Source organism: Papio anubis, chromosome 6 (genome assembly GCF_008728515.1).
Source record: "Papio anubis isolate 15944 chromosome 6, Panubis1.0, whole genome shotgun sequence".
Lineage (NCBI taxonomy): Eukaryota > Metazoa > Chordata > Mammalia > Primates > Cercopithecidae > Papio > Papio anubis.
In genome coordinates this window covers 78,956,570-78,971,288 of record NC_044981.1, presented here as the reverse complement: position 1 = coordinate 78,971,288, position 14,719 = coordinate 78,956,570, and the positions used below count along the sequence as shown (strand labels likewise).

At 33.6% G+C, this 14,719-nt stretch overlaps 1 protein-coding gene across 1 annotated transcript in view; it reads left to right on the top strand.

Moving 5' to 3' along the window:
* Positions 1-14,719, top strand: part of LOC101009624 (clathrin coat assembly protein AP180) — a 170,631-nt gene that overhangs the window by 80,788 nt on the left and 75,124 nt on the right. Inside the window, 3 exon segments of the mRNA XM_031667289.1 lie at positions 6,167-6,208; positions 12,241-12,311; positions 14,413-14,418. Coding sequence (XP_031523149.1) covers positions 6,167-6,208; positions 12,241-12,311; positions 14,413-14,418 — 119 coding nt within the window.

The following is a 14,719-nucleotide window of genomic DNA, read 5'->3' as shown; positions in this document are numbered from 1 at the left end:
TATCAAAATGAATTACTCTTCACAGAATTAGAAAAAAACAATTCTAAAATTCATGTGGAACCAAAAAAGAGCCCACATAGCCAAAGCAAGACTAAGCAAAGAGAACAAATCTGGAGGCGTCACATTACCTGATTTAAAACTATACTATAAGGCTATAGTCACCAAAACAGCATGGTACTTGTGTAAAAATAGGCACATAGACCAATGGAACAGAACAGAGAGCCCAGAAATAAACCCAAATGCTTACAGCCTACTGATCTTCAACAAAGCCAACAAAAACAAAGTGGGGGAAAGGACAACCTTTTCAACAAATGGTGCTGGGATAATTGGCTAGCCACATGTACGAGAATAAGATTGGATCCTCATCTCTCACCTTATACAAAAGAAACTCAAGATGGATTAAAGACTTAAATCTAAGATCTGAAACTATAAAAATTCTAGAAGATAACATTGGAAAAACCCTTCTAGACATTGGCGTAGGCGAGGATTTCATGACCAGGAACCCAAAAGCAAATGCAAAAAAAACCAAAGATAAATTTCTGGGACTTAATTAAACTAAAGAACTTTTGCAAAGTGAAGGGAATAGTCAGCACAGTAAACAGACAACCCACAGAGTGGGAAAAAATCTTCACAATCTATACATCTAAACTAAAGAACTTTTGCAAAGCAAAAGGAACAGTCAGCACAGTAAACAGACAACCCAAAGAGTGGGAAAAAATCTTCACAGAATCTACAATGAACTCAAATCAGCAAGAAAAAGAAATCCCATCAAAAAGTGGGCTAAGGACATAAATAAACAATTCTCAAAAGAAGATACACAAATGGCCGACAGACACATGAAAAAATGCTTAACATCACTAACAATCAGGGAAATGCAAATCAAAACTGCAATGTGATACCACCTTACTCCTGCAAGAATGGCCATAATCAAAACATCAAAAAACAAACAAACAACAACAACAACAAAAATACGGTAGATGTTGGCATGGGTGTGGTGATCAGGGAACACTTCTACACTGCTGGTGGGAATGTAAACTAGTACAGCCACTGTGGAAAACAGTGTGGAGATTCCTTAAATAACTGAAAGCAGAACTACCATTTGATCCAGCAATCCCTCTACTGGGTATCTACCCGGAGGAAAAGAAGTCATACTTGCACACACATGTTTATAGCAGCACAATTCATAATTGCAAAATCGTGGAAGCAACTGAACTGCCTACCTATCAATGAATGGATAAAGTGTGATATATATATTTTATTTATATATATATATATATATAATGGAATATTACTTAGCTATAAAAAGGAATGAGTTAATGGCATTTGCAGTGACATGGATTACATTGGAGACTATTATTCTAAGTGAAGTAACTCAGGAATGGAAAACCAAACATTATATATTCTCATTCATAAGTGGGAGCTAAGCTATGAGGATGCAAAAGCATAATAATGACACAATGGGCTTTGGGGAAATCAGGGGGAAAGGGTGGGAAGAGGGTGAGGGATAAAGACTACAAATAGGGTGCAGTGTATACTGCTCAGGTGATGGCTGCTCCAAAATCTCACAGATCACCACTAAATACTCATGTAACCAAACACCACCTCACTTGTTCCCCAATAACCTATGGAAGTTAAATAAATAAATAAATGGAATTGACACCCCCAAAACATACAAAGAATCAATGAAATAAAAATTGGTTCTTTGAAATGATAAACAAGATTGATCGACCACTAGCTAGATTAACAATGGAAAAAAAGAGAGAAGATCCAAATAAATCCAATCACACAGACAAAGGTGACATTTCAATTGATCCCACAAAAATAGAAAAAATCCTCTGGACTACTACGAACACCTCTATGCAAGCAAAGTAGAAATCTAGGGGAAATGGATAAATTTCTGGAAACATACAACCTTTCAGTATTGGACCAGGAAGAAATTGAAACTCTGCTATTGGTCTGAAAAACCAATAACAAGTTCTGCAGCTGACTCCAGTAGTGAGAAAACCTACTAAACAATAAAAGCCTTGGACCAAATGGATTCACAGCTAAATTCTATCAGATGTAAAAAGAAGAACTGGTAGCAATTCTACTGAAACTATTTCAATAAATTGAGAAGGAGGGATTCCTCCCTAACTCATTCTATGAAACCAGTGTCATCCTGATACTAAAATCTGGCAAAGGCACAAGAAAAAAAGAAAACTACAAGTCAATATCCCTGACAAATATAGATGCAGAAATCCTCAACAAAATAATAGCAAATCCAGCAGCACATCAAAAAGTTAATTAACCACAATCAAGTGGGCTTTATTCCTGGGATGCAAGGTTGGTTCAACATGTGCAAAACAATAAATGTAATTCACCACGTAAACAGAATTAAAAACGAAAACCGTATAATTAATAGACGCAGCAAAAGCTTTCTGTAAAATCCAACCTCCCTTCGTGATACAAACCCTTGACTAATTAGACATTGAAGGAGCATACTTCAAAATATAAGAACCATCTATGACAAACCCACAGCCAACATCACACTGAATGAGCAAAAGCTGGAAGCATTCCCTTTAAGAACTAGAACAAGACAAGGATGCCCACTCTCACCACTACTATTCAGCATAATACTGCAAGTCCTACAGAGCAGTCAGGATACAGAGAGAAATAAAAGGAATCCAAATAGGAAAAGAGGAAGTAAAACTATCTCTCTTTGCTAAGGATATGATTCTATACCAGAAAATCCTCAAATTCCATCAAAAAACTCCTAGACCTGATAAACAACTTCAGTAAAGTTTCAGGATACAAAATCTACCTATAAACATCAAAATCAATAGCATTTCTATGCACCAGTAACTTCCAATCTGAGAACCAAATCAAGAATGCAATCCCATTTACAATAGCCAAACAAAAAAATTTAAAACCTAGGAGTACCTCTAACCAAGGAGATAAAAGATCTCTACAAGGAGGACTACAAAACACTACTGGAAGTCAGAGATAACACAAACAAATGGAAAAACATTTCACGCTCATAGATTGGAAGAATAAATATTGTTAAAATGGCTCTACTGCCCAAAGCAATCTGTAGATTTAATCCTATGTCTATCAAATTATCAACATCATTTTCCACAGAACGAGAAGAAATTATTCTAAATTTATATGAAGCCAAAAAAGAGGTGGAATCGCCAAAGCAATCTTAAGCAAAAAGAACAAAGCCAGAGGCATCACATTACCTGACTTCAAACTATACTACAAGGGTACAGTAAACAAAACAGCATGATACTGGTACAAAAACAGACACATAGAACAGTGGAACAGAGTAGAGAACCCAGAAATAAAGTAGCTTACCTACAACCAACTGATCCTTGATAAGTTGACAAAAATAAGCATAACAAGGGGAAAGGACTCCTTATTCAGAAATGGCGCTGGGAAAACTGGCTAGCCATATGCAAAAGAATGAGACTGGATCCCCTACCTATATCAACACATACAAAAATTAACTAAAGATGGATGAAATACCTCAAACTATAAAAGTGCTAGAAGGAAACTTAGAAAATATCCTTCTGGACATTGGCATTGGCAAAGAATTTATGACAAAGTCCTCAAAATCAATTGCAACAAAAATTAAAATTGGCAACTGAGACCTGTTTAAACTGAAGAGCTGCACAGCAAAAGAAACTATTAACAGAGTAAACAGACAACCTACAGAATGAGCGAAAATACTCATCACCTTTGTTTCTGACCAATGACTAATGTCCAGAATCTATAAGGAATTTAAATAAATCACCAAGAAAAACAACTCCATTAAAAAGTGGGCAAAGGACATGAACAGACACTTCTCAAAAGAAGACATATAAGTGGCCAACAAATGTATGGAAAAATGCTCAACATCACTAATCATCAGAGAAATGCAAATCAGAACCCCAGTGAGATACTATCTTACACCTAGTCAGAATGAATATTATTAAAAAGCCAAAAAACAACATGTTGACAAGGCTACAGAGAAAAGGGAACTCATATACACCATTGATGAGAATGTAGTTCAGCCACTGCAGAAAGTAGTTTGGAGATTTCTCAAAGAACTAACAATAGAACTACTGTTTGAGTAATCCCATTACTGAGTATATACCCAAAGGAAAATAAATTATTCTACCGAAAACACACATGCACTCATATGTTTGTTGCAGCACTATTTACAATAGCAAAGGCATGGAATCAACCTAGGTGCCCATCAGTAGTGGACTGGTTAAAGAAAATGTGGTACATATGCACCATGGAATACTATGCAGCCATAAAAAAGAATGAAATCATGCCCTTTGCAGCAATGTGAATGTAGCTGGGGGCCATTATCCTAAGTGAACTAACGCAGAAACATAAAACTAAATACCACATGTTTTTACTTATTAGTGAGAGCTAAACCTTGGGTACACACATACAGATGAGAACAGTCGACACCGGGGACTCCAAAAAGAGCTACAAAGGGAAGAAGTCAAGGGCTGAAAACCTTCCTGTTAGGCACTGTGTTCACTATCTGGGTGACAGCATTAATAGAAGCCCAAACCTCAGCATCATACAATGTACCCTTGTAACAAATCTGCACTTGTACCCCTGAATCTAAAATAAAAATGGAAAAATTTTTTAAAGAAATTAAAAAATAATATTTGGTAGTTGCAAAAAAAAGTAAAGTCTGGAATTCTGGATTCAAACATTATTTGATCCAGAGAGATTAGGGCAAGTGCTCTATGTCAGTGGTCTCAACAGCAAGTGACTTGACTTCCCTCCCATCCTCAAAGGATAACATTTAGAGATGTTTTTGTTATTACACTGGAGAGGGTGGCTACTAGCATCCTGTGGGTAGAGGTCAGGGATGCTGCTAAACATCCTATGATGCACAGGATACCACCCAACAAGAATTATCTTCCCCAATTGCCAATAGTGCCAAGACTGAGAAACCCCGCTGTAGACACAGAGAAGAAAAAGGAAAGAAGGTAGTTCAGCATTTGACGCACAAATGGATTTTCTGATCTCCAGTTTGCTTTATTGTCTTTGTAGCAGCACATTTTCTTCATGTATTTACTCCTACATTTCCATCAGTATAATCAAAGCTCTTCATTTCTCAAGGAGAGATACTTTGGCTTAACCCACTTTGTTTCTTTGAACCTCAATTTCATTATTTATATGAAAATGATATGATGAACTTGTGATTTGTGTTTTTCCCCAACTTTTCACTTTGAATAATTTTCAGACCTATAAAAGAATTGATGTATAATGAACAAATATGGTCTCTTCATTGATTTACCTTTATTAATATTTTTTCATATTTGCTTTTCCTGCCTTCTCTCTTTCTCTGCCCCTACCCCATGCTAACAAAATTAACAATATGCATATACTTTTACCTGGTAATTCCACTTCTACAAGTATATCACACAGATATGTACACACACACGCAGAATGGTGTGTGCAGCACTGCTTGCAATGGCAAGAGATCAAAAGCAAATTTAGTGTCCATTAATAAGTTACTAATTAAATATAGGACAAGGAAGTTCTATGCAGCTGTTTATTAAATGAGGACATACTGTGTGTTTATATGGATATATGTCTAAGATATATTTTAAGTGAAAAATATAAGTTCATTATATATAATATGCTATTATTTGTATAGTAATGGGGAAATAAGTATATATTTGTATAATTTCATATTTCCTTGAATATACATAAAGAAACTCTGAAAGGATACATAAGAAACTAAAAAAGTTAGGTCTGTGGGAGAAAGAGTGGAAATTATACCCTGAATGAGTTTTAGAACTAAATGAACATTCCCTATCCAGAAGCTGGGCATAATTAACTACTAAATTTAGTCTAAGCAGTGTTGTACGTTTTGAGCTTCTGTTGACTAAGGAGGATACCATTACATTTTATGCTTTAATTTATTGTCATTTGTTTTTAGATTCTAGTAGAATTCTATACATTTGTTATATCTAGCTATTTCATGAAATTATTGCTCTATTATGTTGAGTGAAAAACTGAATAAAAAGCATATGTTCCAAGTGAGACTGATATATAAAATAATTCATTTACAACAATATTGAGCTGTTTTAACTAATTGTATAGGTGATCTTCCATTAAATGAAAAAAATTAGTTTTAAAAGTTCTACTAATTTCTAATTTTTTTAATCCACAGCAAGTTGGTATTGATAAAGGTGACATTCCTGACCTCACACAGGTAAGCAACTCTCCCAGTGGAAGATTCACTATGCATGAGATTATTACAACATATATTGCCACAAATGGGCATAGTCTTGTAAGCATTTCATGCATTTTGAATTTAGGCCAAGCAACTTTCTTGGAAATTATTCTACCTTATTTATTTTTTCTAGACATTGAATATATTTCTGGAGGTAATAGGAGGATTTTCTTGTTCTTATGAAATAGTTTCTTCTTTAAATGCAACTGAATTTAGTAAATGAACTCATCTTTTCATTTTAAACTTGATTAAAAGGAAACCTTGAATAATGTTAATAGAAGTGCTTTAGTAATGAAAAGTCACTATTTCTAGGCCTGATAATTAGATTAGAACTTTTCTTCCTGCTTGTCTTCCTAGTTTCCAACATGTCCCAGATATGAAGGAGACACATGAATAGTGAAAACGCTGATGTCACAGATTAACTACTTGTCTCCCCTATGAAATGGAAGCATGTCCATGCATAAAATAAGCTAATAAAATAGTAGTGGTAGATGAGCAATTTTTCTGGAGCCCATCTAGTAAATGCCAACGATAGAGGGGCTTCTGTGTCAATCATTTTATCTGTGAAGAGGGTACTGTGTATGGATCCTAATATATACATTCAAGGTCATTCATGGGTCCAGCTTTATTGTATAACCTTTCTCATTATTGGCCGGAACTGTTTTTACTTAAGCACTCTGTTATGGTACATTTATATCCCAAACATGTTATTTAACTAGAAATGATGTTATTGTAGAGATAATAGGAGAAAACATAGAGCTGCTATCTTATATACCAGTAATGAATATATGCACTTTCTGTCCTTGTAAATATAGTCATTATAATAGAAAAAAATTGTCATAGTGAAAGATAGCCACTTTTAATAATATCAAAGTGCATTTAGTAATTGGCTATCCTTATTATGCCTTGAAATGTTTCCATCTTTAAAATAATATTAATCCTTAAATTTTTATTAAAAATTAGGGAAACTCAAAGAAATGATCTTCTGTATTTGTATTATTAAAATACCAATTAAATATCAAGAATTCTTTATGAATAAAATTCACAGAGCAATTCAGAACATGATGGCATTGTATTTTTTAGTTAAAAGTTGAGAGATAGTTCTTTCTCATAGACAGAATATTGGTATAAAATATTTCTGCTACTATGAGAAAATAGTGTTTTTTGATGAGGCACATACCTGAGTAAGATATTGGTATCATTTTGGATATGGCCAAAATATTAAGTGTGCATTAAGTATCACTAAAAATCTCTTTATTAGACATAGATTTATCTTTGTAACACTAAAAAGCAAAGAAAATAAGTGTGTTTTCATTTAAACTCATCATTTTTAGTAAAATTTATAGTACATTTAAAAAAATAATCCACATAAGTAATACATGTTAACTTTTAAGACATTAAAATATTTAGCTCTGACATTTAAAAGCTAATGAATAGCTTCTAGAAGTGGCAAATCATCTTTATTTCAACTCTATGGACACCCTTACTATAGAATAAAAGAGAAACTAGGCTCTCAGTTAAGAATATAGGTCCTCGTCTGTCGTACTTAGTTTGGGCGGAGTCTGAGGGGAAACAAGGAAATATTCAAATGACTACTTAAATCCCTTTTCACTTTTAACATTAAACAATGAGAGCATATCATTGAAAGTACATCATTGAAATCATATACTTGGATTAAATTTTTAATGATACTATTATAGTCATTATAATTTTTACAATCTCCCCTTCAAGAAGCCCAGAAACATTATATTTTACTGAATTATTTAATATGTGTGTTTTCATAATTTAGGGAACAGAGACTCCTCCCTCAAAGAAAATAAAATCTTGCCCTGGGTCTTTTAGAAAGCTATTCTATGGTAGAAATTCATCAGAATCTGTTAGCACTCTATTATCTGCTTTTGTTATGACCTTAAGCACCACATACATTTCAATATTAACATTTATATTTATGTGATACATATATATACACCATGGAATACTACACAACTATTAAAAAGAAAAGATCATGTACTTTGCAGCGACATGGATGGAGCTTGAGGCCAATATCCCAAATAAACTAATGCAGAAACAGAAAACCAAATACTGCATGTTCTCACTTATAAGTGGGAGCTAGACACTGAGTATATATGTCACAAAGAAGTGAACAACAGACACCGAGGCCTACTGGAGAGTAGAAGGTGGTAGGAGGGTAAGGATTGAAAAACTATCTATCAGGTACTATGCTTATTACCTGGGTGATGAAATAATCTGTACACCAAACCCCTGTGACATATAATTTACCTATATGACAAACCTGCACAAGTATCCCTGAACCTAAAAGATGTTTTAAATGGGGGAAAATATTTATTTTTAAATTACCTGTTCATAGAAAAATTCCTCTAGTTCAATACAAGAATATGATATGCTTCTGAAATTTCTTAATAGTGTGGTTTCTTTTGGGGTTGTGAGTGACATAGAGCTAAACACCCTTCTTCATTCCTGCATAGAGCCCGTCAGCAGGTCTAATGGAAGTCTCTAATTGAACTGAGGAGTTAGACCTCTGACAGTTGTGATCAGGTCTGAGCCAGCATGTGAATTGTTCTGGGGTTAGTCCTTTAGACAGTTGTTTCATCCTTAAAACCAGGATTAATCTGCAGATGGGCCCAAACTACCAGGTTATATGGATTCGGTTCTACTCTTCTAAGATTAGATTCTGCTTTCTACCAGGCTTGTCTGTGGCCACCATGGCCATTCATTCTATCCAGGTAATGAACAAAAATACCTGCCAGAAGAGAGTGCTAAAGAAGAGATGGAGATCAGAAGGGCTTCCTACTGGGAGTAGGAATAGAATGCTCATAACTTAAAAAAGGATTAGAATTCCTCTTGCAGCAAAATGGAATGGAGGAATTTCATGGATATCCTTATGGATTTAATGGACACCTTTTAGGTTAGAGACTGCACATTAAACATGAATACAATCATCTGTAACCCTTTTTAACTTATACACATAGTATCATAATTATTACATTTAAATTTTTCACAAATATCAATGAAATTTTTAAGGAAATTCAAAAATAACTGTTTTGGGTAAGAACTGAATATATCAGAACTGAAACATTTATCCTCAGCACTTTCAAATGGTTTCTTAGATATAATGATAAAAATTTGAATGATCTTGTGATTGCTTTTTTAAAATTTGGTTTTAATGATGCTTTATAAGCTATAGCATCTAAATTGTAGATGGATGCTTTCTTTTGGAGCCTGGGCTCACAATCAGCTATGAACTTGTTCCAAGAAAAGAATTTTCTAATATTATTTCCTGTTTGTGGCATGTGTACACTCCAAATGTAAAATGTCTTCATTTATGAAAAAAATCTTAGGTTTTGATGTCAGAAATTCTGGTTGATATGAAAACTACTGGTAAAGAAAGGTCTCCCTTTAAAGACCATACAACTGATGAATCGGTAACCATGATATGTTGCTGTTATCTATTAGCTTTCACGGGCTGACTCTTGTTCTTTGGATTGGTGTTCCCATCTGCTTGGTCTGTTGACTTTGGCATTTTTAAAAACAAGCAACTGAAGAGCCTGCTCATTATATTTTGTTATGTTACATTCCTTTCACAACAGCAGAGGCATTCTCAAAGTTTTTGCTCCTTGGAAATTTAAGAGGTGGTTTTCATTTATTGTCTACTGCATGCCAGGATGTCCTTGCTGCCATAGATGCAGTAGAGAAAAGGTAGACATTCCTGCACTCCTGGATATTACTATCAAAGTACTTTTTTTTCCTCCAAAGACATTTGAGGAATTTATTTCTCTTCGATTTTACATGTCCTTATAAGAAATATAAATGATGCAGCACTATCAAACTGCTGGGATGGAATGCTCCAAACTTAATTTCCCTTTAAGACAGAAGTCAGTTTGATAGTCTTGTATTCCTTCATCAAATTTCTCTTTCAGCTATTGTGATTTTTTGTGACTTCTACTTATTTTTTCAATTTTCTCACTTAGTTAAGAAACTTTACAAAATGAATAAAATGGTGAACTCTCTTCCGGGTTTTTTGTTTTGTTTTAGGTAACTAAGAAACTTAATAGGAGAAAATATTACCTATTTTTGATTATCCTATATTTGTTGCTATTTTGTGACTATAAATCGCATTTTTCTTAGACCATCTTTTAAAGTTAGGCTTAGCCAAAAAACATCACACTTTCTTTACATTACATTTAACATTCAGAGTATCTTAAGTCTTGTAACTGGAAAGAAGTTCTATGGCTTATTTTTTTTTCCTTACTGCGATACCATTGAAAAAATAGAAATATGAAAAGTTTATATGCCCAGACCTCCTAAATTCCATCATCATCATCATCATTATCATCATCACTGGCAATTAATATGATAATTTCAAAGTTATCAGATGTAAATTCATCTAAAAATTTTGAAGCCATTTCTATTTTTTCTTCTTAAGGTTACTGTGTACATTCTCTATTCAATGAGCATTTCTTTATAGTTTATAATCTGGTATCTAGAACAAAATATTCTATATCTTTTAAAATTCATTTTTTAAACTTAGAAATACAGTCTTAGTTGTGGTTTACTAGAATTTTTTAAGTCCATTTTCATCTGAGTTGTGTTTTAAAATCCTAATTTTTGTAATTTTCTAAACTTATTATATCTCCTGATAATCTTATTTTTTTAACTCTGTAGTTAAAAGTTTTTAAAATAATGCTGACAGGGCTATTCCTTTCTATCTTACCTTCATCATTTTGATCAAGTTAATATTTTGGTTCACTTAGTAATTTTTATATATCTACATTTACATGTTTTAGTTCACTCGGTAATTTACATTTATAATCACATAATTACAAATATAATAATCACATGAATGTTAAGACAGTTTAAGAGTCTATTAGTGAAGTGAAAAATGAATATTAAATAAATGTCCTGAATTTTCAAAATTAAAGATTTTTAATAAGAATTTTAATCTGTCATTAAATGTACAGTGTAAAAGATACAGTTATATGAATGTCTGTGAATTCTGTGAGTTCCTTTATCAGCATAGTTACTTCAATGTCCTTCAAAATTAATTTCACATTAATTTAAAGAAGAATTGTCAGAATTAAATATCTCTATAAGGGTAGTTATATATTTCATTTAAGAAATGCTATTCTTTGAATGCCTATGCTGCTGTTAAGGTCTAATTTGTGTTACAACTATTTGAGAAAGATGAAATTAAATCTCTAATGCTTAAGGAATAGATTGGGTGAAACATTTGCATGAACCTGTTATTTCTCCTTAAGTGTACAGTAAAATGTCATCACTTTATATTGCCTAAAATTTTATTTATAAATGGAAACATTCAAGTAATTCTTAATAAGAGTTGAAATTTATTAAATGTGTCAATACATAGTGCTCTAATATTATATTTGCTAAAAGTTACTTTATTATACATATAAATATTTTTATATTATATATAAATAGGTCAATAATAAAATCTTAATTGTTATTGATTATTAGAATTATATTCTTTTCCCCACAACTCTCACTCACCACCTTTTAAAAATATATTATAATGGATTTTCCTAATAGTTCAGACAAATGTAGATAAGTGAAATTTTACTGTATTTTCAAATTTCTGTGAATTTGTATTTGGGCACTTATATTTTTGACTTGAATACAAACACTTACTCATTTTTACTATGGTCTTATGAGAAGGAAGTGGTAAACTTGATTTGAGTTTACTGCATATAAGTAATATATTAGTAAAAGTCTATCCAATGTAATCTCTACACTGAAACCACACTGTAATGCTATTTGTCATGCAGTGGAGTTAAGTCTATTTAAGATGGGCCTGCCTGAAGGTCAGGCAGTGGAATTTAAATATCTAAATACTGAAAGAACCTGGAATTAAATTATCTCACATGTATATCGGGGTCCATCCACAGACTTCCGCCATACAAAGTTACAGTGACGTTACAGTGTGTTTACGTTGAAAGTAAACAATGCAGACATTTATTTTTACTTTCTTATTGTAGGCTCCCAGCAGTCTTATGGAGACGCTTGAACAGCATCTAAATACATTAGAAGGAAAGAAACCTGGAAACAAGTATGCATTAGCTGTATATTCTAAATAAGATGAAAAATATTAGAGTCGTTCTAAGAATGAGATTTGTCATGGTACAACTTATATTGCTCAGTTTTAGGGCTTGCTTTGTTGTAATTTTCTGGGCTTCCTCAGAACCCCTACCCTTCCTGTTATGACAGTGGGTATAGACAATCTCTCTGCAGGCTAATGCAGCAAATTAGTAGATTGTACCAACATTAACTGAACCTAATGATTTGAACATTTGCCCTTGGAAGGAATTCACAGTATATGGAAAAATAGTTACTCATGTTTAAAAATCGAAGCTGTTATCATTGGACATGAGTGAAAACAAGCACAATTTTCACAAGCAGCCTTGATTACTCTATTATTGTTATCAACACCACTGTGAAAAAAGAAAAACCCTCAAGTATAGTTTTTGGACTCCAGTCTCTCCCTATTTGAGCCATTAGACATGGCATGCTACTGACATTTTATTCATAGATCCTTTTATATAGAGAATAGCAATCAAGTAGTGATAAGTACAATTTTACTAGATTTTCATACCTTTGTGTTTGGGTACCTATATTTTTGACTATTTTTCCTCACTGCATGCACAAAATGTCCAGGTTCCTTTCCCCCCTCCCCATCTCTCCAACAGGTCTGAAGCTTGTCTATTCACAAGGCCTGGTGCTTTCCAATCTTTGTGCCTTATTCAGACTGTAATTCTGTGAGTCTTAGGATGCTCACCCCCCCTTGTCCTGCTTTGTAAATCTTATGCATCCTGGGAGGGCCATCTCCAGTCCTACTTTCTCATGAAGCCTTTCTTTATCCTGAACTGCTCAGTATTGTGGCTATTTCTTTTTTTACATGTATGATTTAAGTAGATTTTCTGAATCTAAAGGTTAGGGACTATTTTACACTTCATTATGTCCATTTAAACACCTAATGTAGGTCCTCTACAGAGAGAGTTTGGAATCTGTCTTTGTTGATGATACCAACTTTCTGTTTATTCCATTTAGGTTGACAGCAGGAGTTAGTAGAGATAACCAGTGTAATGATCATTTCAGGACTGTAGGCTGATCACAGATTTTACCTATAACAGAGCTATCAAAATGCAACTGTTTTCTGACTTTCTTCCCTCTGGACATTCTCCCAGAACCTAGGCTTGTGTCTTGATGTTACTTGTTTTTTCTGGTTATTTCATTAGCTGTGTTATTTCTATAATATTTTTTCAAGTTAGTGTAGAAAATATTGCATGTTTTAAATTTGCAACGATAAGCAACAGCGTAAGAGTCTTCCAGACAATTATGGCAGAGCTATTTGGAATGATGGATAGCAGGAGCTCTCAGGGGCTCTTTCAAGGTTGTTTCCACAGTCCAGGCTCTGCCTCCAATCTCAGGGTGGCCAGGGATGATCAGACTTGACATGAGAGTACGTTAGCTCACAATAAGAGATGCCCTAGTCCAGTTATTTCTGGGTCCACCCTCTATTAGGGTATCTGGGAAGCCAAATGAGTTGCCTAGGATTTGAGAAAATGCAGACAGGAAGCCAAGAAATTCTTCTGCTCCTGTGACAGAAGGACCTCTTTAGCTAAGGAAATATGCACATCCCCTAAAGTTAAAATCTCTCTTGTGCAGTGCTGGATGCACACTATAAGTCAGCTTCTCTGCATTGTATTCCCACTCAGGGTTCCCCATACCCCACATAGGGCCACACCCTTCCCTTGTTTTTTTTGTTAAATCTATCAGTGCTGCAGTCACAAAGAAGCCTCCTTGGGTAGCTAGAATGGGTCTCATTAGCCCTGACTTCTAATCTAAATTTGCCCCCTTGTGGTCACCACAAGCTATTTTTGAAAAAAAAAAAAATAGCTATGGACATTTAGTTACATTTCTAGAAAAGTGAAATTTAAAATTCAATAATCCTCCATTTTGAATTACTTTTTTCTTAGAATAATTTTTCTTTTTCCTTTAAAATCATTTTATGCTTGTCATATTTCTCTTCTGAATTGGCTAAAACCACATTTGAACTTGTCTTTTGCTTATTCCCTATTATTAAAAATGAATGAACTATAGTAGTTAACTATTCTCTTCTTTGTATGTTTGTGCTTACCTTGGAACTTAAGTGAAGGGTGAGTACTGTATGGAGTGAGTTTTTTTGCATTTGGTAATTACTAAAAATGCAAAAAAACCTCTTAAAATTCCACATTTGGTATTTAGAACATGTAAAACTGATTTCTGTCCCTTTTACACATCTGTGTTTTTTCATTATGCTTTATTTTTGTCTCCCAAGTTGACTAGCATAAATGGTTTTACTTTCTTTCGGTCTTCTTGGATCTAGACTAACAGTCTCTCTTAGATGTATATATGTATATATATATTTATATATTCCTCTTAGATTTTAGAAATGAAAGTTTTTTTATTTGTTTAGTA